Source organism: Eulemur rufifrons, chromosome 14 (genome assembly GCF_041146395.1).
Source record: "Eulemur rufifrons isolate Redbay chromosome 14, OSU_ERuf_1, whole genome shotgun sequence".
Taxonomy (NCBI): domain Eukaryota; kingdom Metazoa; phylum Chordata; class Mammalia; order Primates; family Lemuridae; genus Eulemur; species Eulemur rufifrons.
The window spans coordinates 289,070-301,925 of record NC_090996.1 but is presented as its reverse complement, the minus strand read 5'-3'; the positions used below and the strand labels follow the sequence as shown (position 1 = coordinate 301,925).

The 12,856-nt window shown below is 57.7% G+C and overlaps 2 protein-coding genes across 3 annotated transcripts; one reads left to right on the top strand and one right to left on the bottom strand.

Moving 5' to 3' along the window:
• The first annotated feature begins 2,131 nt into the window (after nt 1–2,131).
• On the top strand, nt 2,132–6,698 carry IL27 (interleukin 27). The gene is made up of 5 exons (XM_069486619.1): nt 2,132–2,162; nt 4,202–4,362; nt 4,448–4,546; nt 5,181–5,339; nt 6,444–6,698. Exons 1-5 carry the CDS (start codon nt 2,132–2,134, stop codon nt 6,696–6,698), a joined length of 705 nt encoding a protein of 234 aa, XP_069342720.1.
• Nucleotides 6,699–7,543: 845 nt separating this feature from the next.
• Nucleotides 7,544–11,299, bottom strand: APOBR (apolipoprotein B receptor). 2 transcript variants are annotated; one of them, XM_069485819.1, is made up of 5 exons: nt 11,243–11,299; nt 9,279–10,886; nt 8,172–9,239; nt 7,818–8,083; nt 7,544–7,738 (listed from the first exon to the last, which is right to left on the bottom strand). In XM_069485819.1, exons 1-5 carry the CDS (start codon nt 11,297–11,299, stop codon nt 7,669–7,671), a joined length of 3,069 nt encoding a protein of 1,022 aa, XP_069341920.1. In that variant the 3' UTR covers nt 7,544–7,668. The 2 variants fall into 2 exon arrangements, with proteins under 2 accessions (XP_069341920.1, XP_069341918.1); XM_069485817.1 differs by having other exon boundaries at nt 8,172–10,886.
• Nucleotides 11,300–12,856: the final 1,557 nt, after the last annotated feature.

Below are 12,856 nucleotides of genomic sequence, written 5' to 3'. Positions count from 1 at the left end.
AACCGCAAGTGCAAAGGCCCTGAGGTAGGAGTGTGCCTGTCATATTTATGGCTGGAGTGGTGTGAGTGAGGCTAGAGTGAACAAGATTTTTAAAAATATGATATGTCCATTTGAGACAAGATTTATGGCAGGAAGGAATTAGCCATTCATGGGTAACCCAGCAACAGCGGGTATGGGTGCAGGGAAGGCTGGAGAGGGGGAACTCCAGAGAAGGCAAGATGGCATTCCAGGCAGAGAACGGCTTGTGCATAGGCAAGGAAGTGCAAGGTGGCTCATCGAGTTGACACATGAGTGGAAAGTTGCTCGAGTTGGAAGAGGGCGAGGGTGAGCCTGGAGGAATCCGCGGCAGCCGGGTTGAGAAGGGCAGAGGAGCAGCATGGGACAGGGTCTCAGGGAGCCCTGAGAGGGCATTGGAGGGCTGGGAGGCTGTGGTCAGAGAGTGGGAGGATGGGTTCAAGGTTTGAAAGGTATAGCAGTTCTGGGTGCTGGCAGAGGGTGGGAGGGGCTGTGGAGAGTGGAGGGAGGACCGGTGTGCTTGAGGGGCTGAGCGGGTGGCATGCCTCCAGGATGACAGCAGGACTTGGGGATGTGCAGAAGACAAGCCAGGCCGCTGTCCTCACAGTCAGTCTCGGGACGTGCTGGACCCCAGCCCCGGTGGGAAGCCCAAGCTACAGATGTGGGAGAATGAGCTGCCCCCACTGGGGGCACCGCGGGGATCCCTGCATCCCTGTCCTTCTCCAGCTGCCCCGGGGCTGCTCCCAGGGCAGATGCTGGTACTTCCCTGGCACTGGGTCCTAGCAGCCCTGGCGACCTGGCGAGCAGTGCCTACGGGGGCTGAGGAGGCAGGGAACAGGCAGGGGAAGCCCCCTTGGTTTCTGTCTCACAGCAGGGACCCAGCAGGGAAACCCCACAGGTCCCAAAAGGAAAGTGGCAGCAGTGGGTCCCGGGGAAGACCAAGAAACCCCATCCTCTCCCTGAAGATGGGAAATCCAGGGTGGGGCTGAAGGCAGGGCCGTGCCGGAAGGGAGCTCTGTGGCTGCTGCCACCCACCCTGACGGTGGTCTCCACAGAGCAGAAACACTGAGTTTACTCTGGGTGCTGGGCGAGCCCTGATCCTGACCTCACGCAAGCCCAGTCTGACTGCAGGATGAGCCCTGATCCTGGTCATTGACTGAGCTCTTATCCCGGCCCAAGCCTGCACCCTCACCTGAGTGACAACAGCCTCATTCAGAACCTTGGTCACAGACTGAGCGCTGTCCCAGATCTGAACTGAGTTCTGGGCCCAACCCTGACAGGCCACAAGAAGAGCCCCAGGTCACTGATAGCTCTGACCCCAAACACAGAGCCAGAACGTTGGCCCCAGACTAGGCTCTGAGTCCAGCCCTAAAACAAGTCCTAGCCCTGGTTATAGCCTGAGCTCTAATCCTGTATCTGACTCTGGCCAGAGACTGAGCCCTTGGCCCTGGATGGAGGCCTGACCCTGGTTCCAGACATGGCCTTGGACCTGCTCTTATCCTGTCCTGACCATAGTTACAGACTGAGCTCCAATCCCAGCCCAGGCACCATCAGACTGAGCCTCTGCCTGCTCCGTACAAGAACCCGTCCCAGCGACCCATTGAGCCCTGACTTCCCTCACACCCCTCCCTCGGCTATCTGGTAAACCAGAAGAGAGTAAGGATGACTCAAAACCCCAAGTCCCCTCTGGTGGGCAATCCCCTTACCTGGCCATCCATCTTTTGAAGCACAGTGGGCTGGTAATGGCCCTAGGATGATGATGGCAGAGCAGAGACGTGGGAGGGGGTTTGAGTCTCTGGGACCTCCCAGGCAATAGCGCCCGTGGCTCACCCAGGAGTGGGGAATTGAGCGAAGGGCTGGCCTTGGAAGCTGAGCAGTAGGTCCAGAGCTTGGATTGACCGAAACTCCAGCTTCCCGTCACTCCCCACCGTAACTCCCACCCCCTCTGGGAAGGGAAATTACATTTCCCCATTTTAGCAAGGGGTGGTGAGGAGGGAAGACTGAGTGAATGCAAAGCTGAAAGTACAAGCAGGACGGAAAGTGAAACCGGGTGCAGCCCCCAGTATAAGACCCCCCCTACCCAGGAGATGGCTGGCCAAAGAGGCTGGGCCCCGACATGGGCCAGACGGCAGGCGACCTTGGCTGGCGTGAGTTTGAGGCCAGGGCTGGGGCACAGGGTGGGGACTTGGTTGAGACTGGGCAGAGGACGGGTGAGCTTGGCCACTGTGGATGGGGCTGAGGGCTGGAGGCTGGCTGGAGGATGGGAATGAGGCTGGCATGACTGGGGTGGGGGCCTGGGGCAATGGGGTAGTGGTTGGGCCCGGGGCTGGGCAGAGGATGGGACGATTTGGCTGGCATGAATGGGGAGGAGGGGTGGGGGATGGATGGGTGGTGATTTGACCAGGGCTGGGCAGAGGATGGGAAGCCTTGGCTAGCATGAGTGGGAGGGTTGGATAGACAGCTTGACCAGGACCAGGACTAGGCAGATAAATGAAGAGTTTGGAGTGAATGAGCAGGGGCCAGACAGCTTGGCTAAGACAGAGGACTGGCGTCGGCTAGAGGAAGAATGGCAGGAGGAGTGGCACAAGGGGTGCACTGAGGTCAAGGGTCAGCAGCCTAATGGGCCAAGGGTCTTCAGCTTGGAAAGAGGACCAATCTGCAGTTGGTGGCTGAAGAACTCAGTGGCTAGAACCAGAGTTGCAGGCAGAGGAGCAGGTAACATGGCCAGGTAGGGGCCAATGGCTGGAGGATGGAGACAGAACCTTCAAAGGCCAGGGCCAAGGACCCTGGGCTGGCCACAGAGGGTAGGGAGAGGGCCTGGGGGCTCCAGAGCTCAGTCAGGAAAGGGGGATAAGTAGGAGATGGCTCAGCTAAATTCTGGGTGGGCAATATCCACCAGGGCCCGGGGGTACCCACTCTGTCTGCAACATAAAACTAGGAAGAACCCCACTCTGCCCTAAGTTTCCAGGATGTCAGAGGGTCAGAGTGGCCCCCAAGCCAGGGAAGCTGAATGCCAAAGCTCTTAGCCATTACCTACCACCTCTGGAGATCCATAAGGGAAGTGGATGTCCCTAGAAGCTCCCCGTAACCTTTACTGTGGAGACATTTCAAGGAGCAGAGCTCAGGGATTAGAGATTGAGAATGGACAGGGAAGAGGCAGGAGAGGAGGGAGAGCAGGGATGGACTCGGGGCCAGTTTTGGTTTGTGTTTCGAGGAGAATTGTGTAACTCCTCTGACGGCTGGATTTCCTCTCCCTGAGGGAGAAACTGCTGAACGCTGCCCTCTGCCCAGAGCCTCTACCCCATCGCCCTTCTTTCCTCTTTCCAGGAAAATGCAGAGCAGGAAGCACCCTCAGAAATCAGCTATTCTGAGTCCCCCATTTTACAGATGGGGGCCTGAGGCACAGGGAAAGGCCAGGCTGAGAAAGAGAGCTCCTGCCTCCCATCCTAGGCCCTCCTCCCTCTCCTGTAGCCCCCACTCTTCCCTCTCCCACACTGGCCATTTGCCCCAGGCAGGTTCCCCTGCGCAGTGACCCACCTGCCTTGGTGGAGGCTGGACCAACCTGTCCTTCTGACTCCCTGGAATAGAACCTCTGGCAGTGCCAACCCACCCCTGGGGCCCTAGGGGCCAGTTCAAGCCATCAGAGCCGCCTGGCTGAGCCCAAGGAATCCTTAACAGAACAGAGTGTGCCCAATCCTGGGGCAGATGGCTGCCTCTTCTGAGTTCCCTGGGGAAAGCACATGGGCTATGCATTTGGAAAGATCTGGAATCCAGTCCTGGCTCCCCCACCCTCTGGCTATCTGATCTTGGGCAAATCAACTTTACTGAGCCTCACTTTCCTCATCTGCAAAATGGGGAGAATAACATCTAGGCTACCACATGCAGTTGTGCAGGCTGTTCACGGACAAAAGCACTTGGCCAAGGGAGTGAGTGGCAGGGTCAAGATCCAGCCTCCAGTATGCTTGCAAAGTTGGGCACTCTGTGCGGAGATGCCACCTGGTGGCCTTAATAGCCCCTGGTGGTTTTGGGGGGGCAGTGGGAGGACGTCCATGAACGCGCCTACACAGTGCTCACACGTAGCGCAGGCTCAGAAAGGGCACGTCCCTCCCTTCTCCTGAGTTCTTAAACTCTCTCCTCATCTTGCTCCCAATGCCCGCCCCCTCCGCCCCCCTCCACGTCTCTCCAGGGCTCAGCCTGTTGCTACTGTCCTTGCTCCTGGTTCAAGCTGGTGTCTGGGGATTCCCAAGGCCCCCTCTGAGCCTGCAGGAGCTGCGAAGGGAGTTCACGGTCAGCTTGCAGCTCGCCAGGAAGCTGCTCTCCGAGGTTCGGGGCCAGGCCCACCGCTTTGTGAGTCTCCCTAATGTGGCTCTGGGGGTGGAGTGGGCAGAGCCCCAGTCCCCTCTGGGCCCCACTAACAGGCCTTGCCCCACAGGCTCAATCTCACCTGCCGGGAGTGAGCCTGGACCTTCTACCCCTGGGAGAGCAGCTCCCCAACGTCTCTCTGACCTTCCACGCCTGGCGCCGCCTCTCTGTGAGTGAGACCCGGGCGGTGGGGTGCGAAGCTGCCAGCCTAGGGCTGGGGCATGTGGACATGAAGTTGGGGATCGGGCTGAAGATGGGTTTGGGTAGTGTCTAGGTGAGGTAGAGTGTATCTCTGTATATAAAGATGGAGCTGGAGTGAGGAAGTGGGGTAGGAAGAGGGTAAGGACAAAGTCCAGCATGGGAAAGGGACGGGGTGGAGGATGGATTAGAGATATGATGGAAAGATGGGGAGAATGATGGAGATGAGATTAGGAATGGGAATAAGGGTGGAAATGGGATGAAGTGAGCAGGAGGTAGGACAGGACGGTGGAGAAGAGGATGGGATGGAGCTCGGATGGGGAGTGCTGTGGGGGTGGCAGTGGGTAGCCAGAGAAGAGTGGGCATGGGGCTGCAAGGGAGGCTGGAAGAGGAAGTGGGTAGAGGTCGAGGACAGTGGAGATGGGGAGGGTGAGAGCACAGGAGGGGATGGGGATGGCAGTGGGGCAGAGGGTGAGAAGAGGGATGGGATGGAGGGAGGTGGGCGTATGGAATGGGAATGAGAACCAGATAGGCAGGGTTTGGGTTTAATGTGGGTCATCCTTGGCCCATGGGCCTTTCCTGACCTTTTCCCTCCCCTTCAATAGGGACCAGAACGACTCTGCTTCCTCTCCACGACGCTTCGGCCCTTCCATGCCCTGCTGGGGGCGCTGGGGAGCCAGGGAGAATGGACCAGCTCTGAGAGGATGCGGCTGTGGGCCATGCGGCTGGACCTCCGGGACCTGCAGTGGCATCTCCGCTTCCAGGTGGTGCGCCCACTCCCTCCTCCACTCCCAGGGACCAGAACACAAAATAAGTCTCATTGGCTACTTTTTTAAAACACTCCACTTCCCACAGGTTGGGAAGTCTGGAGGGAGATGTTTCAGATCCTCTGAGTGTGCTGTGAGTGAGTGTGTGTGACGCGAGAGTGTGTGGCAGTGTGTCTGAGTGTGAGCGTGCATGTGTGTGCAGCTGCACCAGGCCCTGGAGCCGTGGAGCTGCCTCATAATCTCTGATCTTTGTCTTCTCCTGGGGATTGGTTTTTGTTTTGTTTCGTTTTGTTTTTAGAAACAGGATCTTGCTCTGTCACCCAGGCTGGAGTGCAGTGGCATGATCATAGCTCATTGTAGCTTCCCACTGCTGGGCTCAAATGATGCTCCCCACCTGAGCCTCCTGAGTAGCTGGGACTACAGGCACATGCCTCCATGCCCAGCTAATTTTTTTCTTATTTTTTTGTAGAGATGGGGTTTCACTATGTTGCCCAGGCTGGTCTTGAACTCCTGGGCTCAAGCAGTCCTCCCACCTTTGCCTCCCACTATGCTGGGATGACAGGTGTGAACCACCGTGCCCGGCCCGGGGGTTGGTCGTAAATGAGAGAACAGCTCTGAAGCACCCAGGACCGCGTCCGGCATCAGCAGAGTTGCTTCCCTTCTCCCTGACTCTCTGACATTACCCAGATCCTCCTGAACCTTTCAAAGGGAAATAGGAATTTTCCTCTTAATAAAAGGAGAATAGAAAATGCAACCAGTATGGAAATTTTAGCCAAGTCACCCCCTGCCCGTTTCTGATCCTGCAACAATCCTTAATAGCAGAGAGATATTTCCTGAAGCCCAACCCCCAGGGCACTCCTGGGAGAGTGACCCAGCTCTGTGAGCATCATCTTGCTCCGTGACTTTCATTTTCTTGAACCGAAAAATCAGGTAGGACACATGAGATGATGACATCATAGAAGATATGAAGGACGGGCTGTCTAGGGAAATCATGACCTCATGGTCTGATGTCCCTGTGAGTCGTTGGGCACATATAAGAAACAAAGATTCGGTCAGGCTCTCAGCCAGGCTGCTCTCTGACCCATGGGCCTCTCCTCACAGGTGCTGGCTGCAGGATTCAACCTCCCCGAGGAGGAAGAGGAGAAGGAGGAGGGGAAGGGGCTTCTCCCAGGAGCTCCTGGCAGCGCCCTGAAGGTGCCGGCCCAGGCGTCCTGGCCCCGGCTGCTGTACACCTACCAGCTGCTTCACTCCCTGGAGCTTGTCTTATCTCGGGCCGTGCGGGACTTGCTGCTGCTGTCCAAGGCCGGAAACCCAGCCAAGGCCTTGGGGTTCCCGACACCTGGCCCCCAGCCCTGATGGGGTGACTTCTTAGCCTCCTACCCCTCACCCTTTAGGACTTCAGTACTGAAGTCTTGACCAACAGGACAGCTCCAGCTCATATGCCTTAGACAAGGCAGGCCTCTACCAGCCCCCAGCCCCAGGCCCTACCCAATAACTTAAAGCCCCTCCAGTCCTTGCCAGCTATTTATTTCTTGGATATTTATTTATTGTTTAGGGAGATGATGGTTTATTTATTGTTTCGGGGCCTGGCCACCAAGCTGGGTACCTAATAAAACACTCTCACCTTCTCCCCGCCTCAGCTTTTTTTCAGGGTATGGCCGCCTGACACCCAAAGGGTGGGATGGCCTGGAATGGAGCTGGCAGCCTCTGACCACCCTGGACCCCTCTCTGATCCTACATTTTTGGGGTCCGTGATCCATCCTCCCCTACTCTGGCCTTTCGGCTGGGCGGTTACCATAGTAACCAGCAGAGGTCCCAGGCTGAGCTACTATTTTGGAAGCTCAGGGCAGCCCCCTGGATCCCAGTGGTGCTTATGAGGTCCTCCTAACCCCCTGCCTTTGGGCAGGCGTCACACCCAGAGGTTTGTTGTTCCTGCACAGCTCTGAGGGGCTTGGGTGGGAGGTGGGCTGGGGAGATGGGCCAGAGAGGGAAGGCTGTGGGCAGAATGGTGTCTGTCCCCTCTCGGTCCTCTGTTCAGTCTCTGGACAGCTGAGATAGGCTGGGGAGGTAACCAGGGCAGGGATGCTGAGAAGTGGTTCCAGTGGGGCAGGTGGCCCAGCAGCCTGCACTGGAGAATCAGATTCCCTAAGTTCAAGGTCTTCACAAATGTCTGGTTTTGTCCACTCCATGAAAGACACACTATGAAACTGAGGCTCAGAGGGTGGAAAGGATGTGTCCAGGTTGGCAGAAGGAGTGAGGGGTGAGCAGGGTCCAATCGAGCCTCTGCCCCTCACTCAGGGCTGGTTCCCATGGCGTCAAGTCTCAGTTACTGGGGCTTTGGCTGGCCCAGGCGGGCTTGCAGTTCCTGCATCATGCCGAGGTGTGCAAGGCCAAACCTGCAGGTGGATGACAGGAGCCAGTCCCTAGATGCCCACAGCCTCCTCCTCCATCCCAGCCCAGTCACCCTGTGCCTACCCGTGTCCCAGGGGCCTTCTCCTGGCTGGCACCGGGGTCCCTTCAGGCCTCAGAGGCCTTGGCTCTGGGGGTTCCTCCAGCTGTAGTAGACTCTGCTCTGGAGCTGACAGCCCCTCCGCGGGCTGGGGGCTAGGGGGCTCCTCTTGCTGCTCAGGGGCAGGGGTCCTACAGAAAGAGGGCCGGGAGCGGCGCTGGGAGGAGCTTCGTGAGAGGAGTACTCGGCTCCTCGGAACAGAGACATCCAGGCGGGACCCAGGAAGCAGAGCCTGCAGGGAAGGAGGCACAGAGGATTACAGGGCTGGCTTTGAGATTCTGCCCTGCCCCGCCCTGGACCCTGCCCACTGGAGCCCTCACCTCACTCCAGCTGCTGTGAGCATCCCCTCCGACATTGCCCGTGGCCTCTGCGGTCTCAGCGTCCCCGAGTGGCCCAGGCGCAGCCTCTGCAGGGTCCTGTTTTACTGGCTCCTCCTGGCCCTTGATGTGCCCCAGGCCTTCTGGGTCCATCTCCTCAGCCTCTGTCTGGCCCCGAGTCACCTGGATCTCCTCCTCAAGGGTCTCCTCATCAAGGGGCCCTCGCGCCTCTCCCTCGGGGTGGCAGTCCCCATGCTGCCCCTCACTGTCCTCCCTCTGCTCTCCTGCTTGCCACTCCCCAGCCTCTTTTTCCAAAACTATCTGCTTTCCCAGGAGCCCCTGAAGCTCCACTGTGGCTCTGGTCCCCTCTGTCCTCACCGCCTGGGAGCCCAAGTTCAAGTGATCCAGCCCACCGTTTCCTTCTGCCTCTGCAGACTCCCCAGCCTCTGCCTGCCCTACCCCATGTTCTCCCTCCCCGGCCTCAAAAGCCTCTGCTAAGCCACCTCTGCCAACCACCTCTTCCTCTGCTGAGCCCTCCAAGCCAAACTCCTGCCCACCTCCGCTCTGTGCCGCTGCAGCCGCCTCTCTCCCTTCTGAGTCCCAGCTCCTCCCAGACTCCCCCTCCCAAGCGGCTCCTGCCCCAGCAGCCCTTATATCCAGATCTGCCTTATCCTCCACCATCTCTGCAGCCAAAGCACTGGTCTGTGTGTTCTCCCCGTCCAGGAGGCCCAGAGCTGCCCCCTCCAGCCTCCAGCCTCTCCTAGATGTTCTGTCTGCCTCTCGTGGCCTTGTGGCCTCTACCTCCCCAGGCTTGGTTTCTCTGGCATCTGACTCTCCCAGTGACTGGCCTGTCCCCGCTCCTGCCCTGGGGCTGCTATTCAGCTCCTGGGTCTCTGCTACAGAAGAGACCTCTGTTTCACACCCCTTTTCCTTTGCTTTCTTTCCCTCCCCACCTGCCTCCAGGACCTCTGGTAGTTCAGAGGCTTGGCCTCCTCTGGCCTCTGCCTCCAGGGCCTGGACTCCTGAGGCCTCCTCTTCCCCACCTTTGGCCTCTCCCTCCACCTCTTCCCCCTCCTCCTCCCCTTCTTCCACCTCCCTGTCCTCTTCGGCATTTGCTTCTTCCGCCTGGGTATCTCCTCTCTCCTTGTCCCTTCTCCTCTGGTTTTCCCAGGCTTCTGGGAAAGCCTGTGAGTCCTCAGGCTCTACACACTCCAGGTGCCCAGGATAGTCCTCCAGGATCCTTTCTGTCCCCTCTTTGCTCAGGGCTGGAACTCTCCAGAGCTCTTCCTTACCGCCCTGTCCTTCCTCAGGTTGCTTTGTTGGGGTCTGGGTGCCTCCCATCTGCTCGGATTCCTGGCCTTCGGTGACCTTGTGTTGGAGGCCACCCTGCTCCGTCCTGGGTGCCTCTGGACTCATCTGGGCCTCCTCACTCCTCTGCCCTGTGAAGTCCTCTTCAGGCCTGGCCTTTGTGGTTGCCTCCAGGTCAACATAACCTCTGGCTTCTTTGTCTAGGGACAGCTCAGCTCCGGTGGCCCAGTACCTCCCTTTCTCCTCCTGGGCCTCCTCTGCCTGTACCACATCTTCCAGACTGGCCTGCTCTGCCTCTTTCCCACGCTGATCTGCCCGGCCCTCCAAGCCCTCCCCTGCCGCCTCCTCCCACTCCTGGCCCCCCGCAGCCTCCCTCCCTGATGTCTGGCCCTCAGCTGCCTCTTCCACTGCCTCAGGGCCCAGGGCCTGGGCCTGTTTGGGGAAAAGACTCAGCTCAGCCTCTGTCTTCTCACCCACCTCCTCCTCCTGGGCTCCCTTGGAGCCCTCCTCTAGGACCCAGACTCTCCCAGTAGCCTCTGGGATCCTTTCTCCGGGGACTGGCCCATATTCTGTCTCCCTGACTCCTGGGAGGTAAGCCTCCTCCCTGCCCCAGGTCGTCCCAGCCTCCTCTCTGCCCAAGGTTGCCCAGTCCTCAGACTCCTCCCCTGGGCTCTGTATCCCCTGCGCACTTGTGCTTTGGCAGCCCCTCACCTTTATTGCCACCTCTTCTTCCCTCCCAACCTTTCTCGCCCCAGGCCTCTTAGGTTCCCCTGCACTTGCCTCCTTGATCACCTGCTCTGTCTCCCTGCTGTCCCCTGCCACCTTTTGCCCATCAGCAGCAGCCTTCCCCTCAGGCTGCCTGTGCCAGGTCCACTCTGACTCCACCCCTCTTGCCATCCCTGGCTCTCTTGCTCTGACTTCTTCCTCCCCCTCCTGTTCCCAGGTTCTCAGCGTCTCCCCTCTGTTCACTTCCTGCTCCTCGGGCTCCTGCCTTTCCTGGGCTTGGCTGCTCCTGTCTCGTCGAGCCCCAGACCCTGCCTCAGACTTCTTTCCAGACTCCAAGGAGACACTTGGCTCCTGGCACCTGGCAACCTTGGCTGCCTCCCAGACCCCTGTGTCCTGCCTGTCTGTTTGGGACCCATGGGAGCTGCTGTCTCCCCAGCCCCAGGCTTGTTCTGCAGCTAAGCTTCCCTCTTGGCATCTTCTGGCTTCTCCAGGCCCTCCCAGCCTTCCATCCCCCTTGCTTTGGCCACCTCTAAGGCCCTCCATGGCCTCCTGGGCCTCCTCCTCCACAGTCTTCCCTGGCCTTTCTACCGCCATCACCCCTAGTTCCTCGGCTGCCTGCGCCTCCCTCTCTACAGTGGGGACTGCATCTCCTATGAGGTAGGAGACAAAGGTGCCGAAGGAATCCTAGAAGAAAGGGGGTGGGGGAGGCATTAAAGGAAGGCCCAGCCCTTGCCCTGGGGGCCCTGGGGCCAGAGGAGCCAGGACAAGCAAGAGGGCTTCTGGGATCTGGGAGGAGAAGGAGAGCAGGATCTGCAGAGAAAGTAAGAGAGGGCCTAGATTGGGGGCATGTGGATGTGTTTGTGGAGGTAGAGGGATTGAAATCCAGAAAAGATTGGGCTAGGGGGCTGTCTGATCCCAAGAAAGGAATCTCGAGCTGAGAAGTTCAAAGGGAGGAGGAAAGGTGAGGCCCAGGGGAGAGGGCTGAGGCAAGGCCCCAGGGATTAGGGTGAAGGTCTCTGGCATCTCTTTGCCCCTCTCACCAGTGCCCCCCTCAAGGCCTGATGCAGCCCAGGGAGGTATAGCCGGAGGAAGTCCATCCTGTCTGTCTTTGTCTGTGTGTCCAGAAAGCTGACAATGACTGTCCCCACCTACAAGCCAGGCCTCCCCGGGACCCAAGACACTTCCTCTTCCTCTGTTTCCCCTGACGCATACCCACCCCAGGCCCTGCCCACTGCCCCAATGCCCACTGCAGCCTCCACTCCCGGCTGGGCAACAGGTGGGCATCACACAGGGGACTCAGGTGCACATTTGGAATTAAAGGACAAGGGGGAAGACAGAAAGGAAAAAGTGGGAGCAGGAGACCTCAGAATTGGTAATGGGGGAGGGGGCATGTGGCAACTGCAGCTCAAGTGACTCAGGTCTTATATTCATACCTCAGCCATTTCCGTCTCCCCCAAGCCACAGCCACTCTGTGAGAGGAAGCTGGGGTTTGTGGTTCCTGTTTTGCCTGGGGACAAGCAGTAGGAGTGAGGAGACGGCTGGTAGGAGCTCTGTCTTCTCATTTCACTGTCATTAAAGCTTCCCCAAGGGGACAAATGGGCTGGGTTGGTGGCTGCAATGCCCATCCCCTCATGTGTGGTTAATCTTGCAAAAGAGAACTTGGCTAAACTTTGTATTGTGGTTATTTGTGTCTGCCACCCACCCTCCTGTGAGTTCCTTGAGGGCAGAGGCTGTGTATGAAACGCTGCTGAATTTCTAGAGCCCTTCGTGATAGTAGGACCCCAGTTTTTCATTATTTGAGTGACCTGGGAAGCACACTAGAGAGAGTATATTTTAAACAACAGTCTGAAGGCTTGGTGGTGAGAAAGAGCTAGTAGAGGTGGGCACAGCCTGTTGGAAGCCCACAGCAGACTTTAGCAGGGAAACTACGCCATGAAGAGAATTCAGGATGCTGCTTTACCACCTAGAGGAAGGTAAGGGTATAACTCCTTATTTGGGACTATGTGATGTGACCTTGATCTACATTTCTTCCCCATCCCCTCTCCCCAGCCCCAGCTTAATTTCCAATTAGGGCAATTGAATCAGAATCTTAGGCCTTAGAATCATCTGGTCTAAGCACCCTTGATGGAGGCAGGAATCCTGCAGCAGCCTGCCCAGTGGTTCCCTGCCTGTGGTGCTCTATTTGTTATTGCCAAAGGGGTCTCTAAGGTCACCTTTGGATGTCACTAACTTTACTTTGTTTTTTGGTACCTCGGTTTTCCCATCTGTAAAACCAGGAATTGGACTACTTCCGTGATATTTTTTGGCTCCAGCATAATTGGCGAAAGGGGATCTTTTAACGTCTTGGATACCGCCCATAGATAATTCATGAAATTCCTTCAGGTGAGTGTTATTTTTATTTTAGATTTCTAAAACAATTTGTAAAGGCAACAGGTAGGAGAAAGAATAACCTACAGCTGGCGTCTTTGTTCCCAGCCGGAAACAGTCCTGTTTGAAAAAAGGATTAGCCAGGTGGCCATATTTGTTTCTGGTAAGCGAGTGCTGAGGGAAAGGATCTGAAGCCGCCCGCAGCCATGACTAGTCCTGGCAGGATACCGTCACCGCCTTGGGCGCAGCTAATGCAACGTCACGTAGCTAACTTGCTGATCCCACCG

What these genes read in the sequence shown, in the direction of transcription:
- IL27 (XM_069486619.1), top strand. Translation starts at nt 2,132, where the DNA reads ATGGGCCAGACGGCAGGCGACCTTGGCTGGC. An exon ending in ACGCCTGGCGCCGCCTCTCT is followed by an intron (nt 4,547 to 5,180) that starts GTGAGTGAGACC and finishes CCCCTTCAATAG; the next exon opens with GGACCAGAACGACTCTGCTT. An exon ending in AGTGGCATCTCCGCTTCCAG is followed by an intron (nt 5,340 to 6,443) that starts GTGGTGCGCCCA and finishes CTCTCCTCACAG; the next exon opens with GTGCTGGCTGCAGGATTCAA.
- APOBR (XM_069485817.1), bottom strand. Translation starts at nt 11,299, where the DNA reads ATGGACTTCCTCCGGCTATACCTCCCTGGGCTGCATCAGGCCTTGAGG. An exon ending in AGGCCTTGAGGGGGGCACTG is followed by an intron (nt 10,887 to 11,242) that starts GTGAGAGGGGCA and finishes CCTTTCTTCTAG; the next exon opens with GATTCCTTCGGCACCTTTGT. An exon ending in AGAAGGCCCCTGGGACACGG is followed by an intron (nt 7,739 to 7,817) that starts GTAGGCACAGGG and finishes ATCCACCTGCAG; the next exon opens with GTTTGGCCTTGCACACCTCG.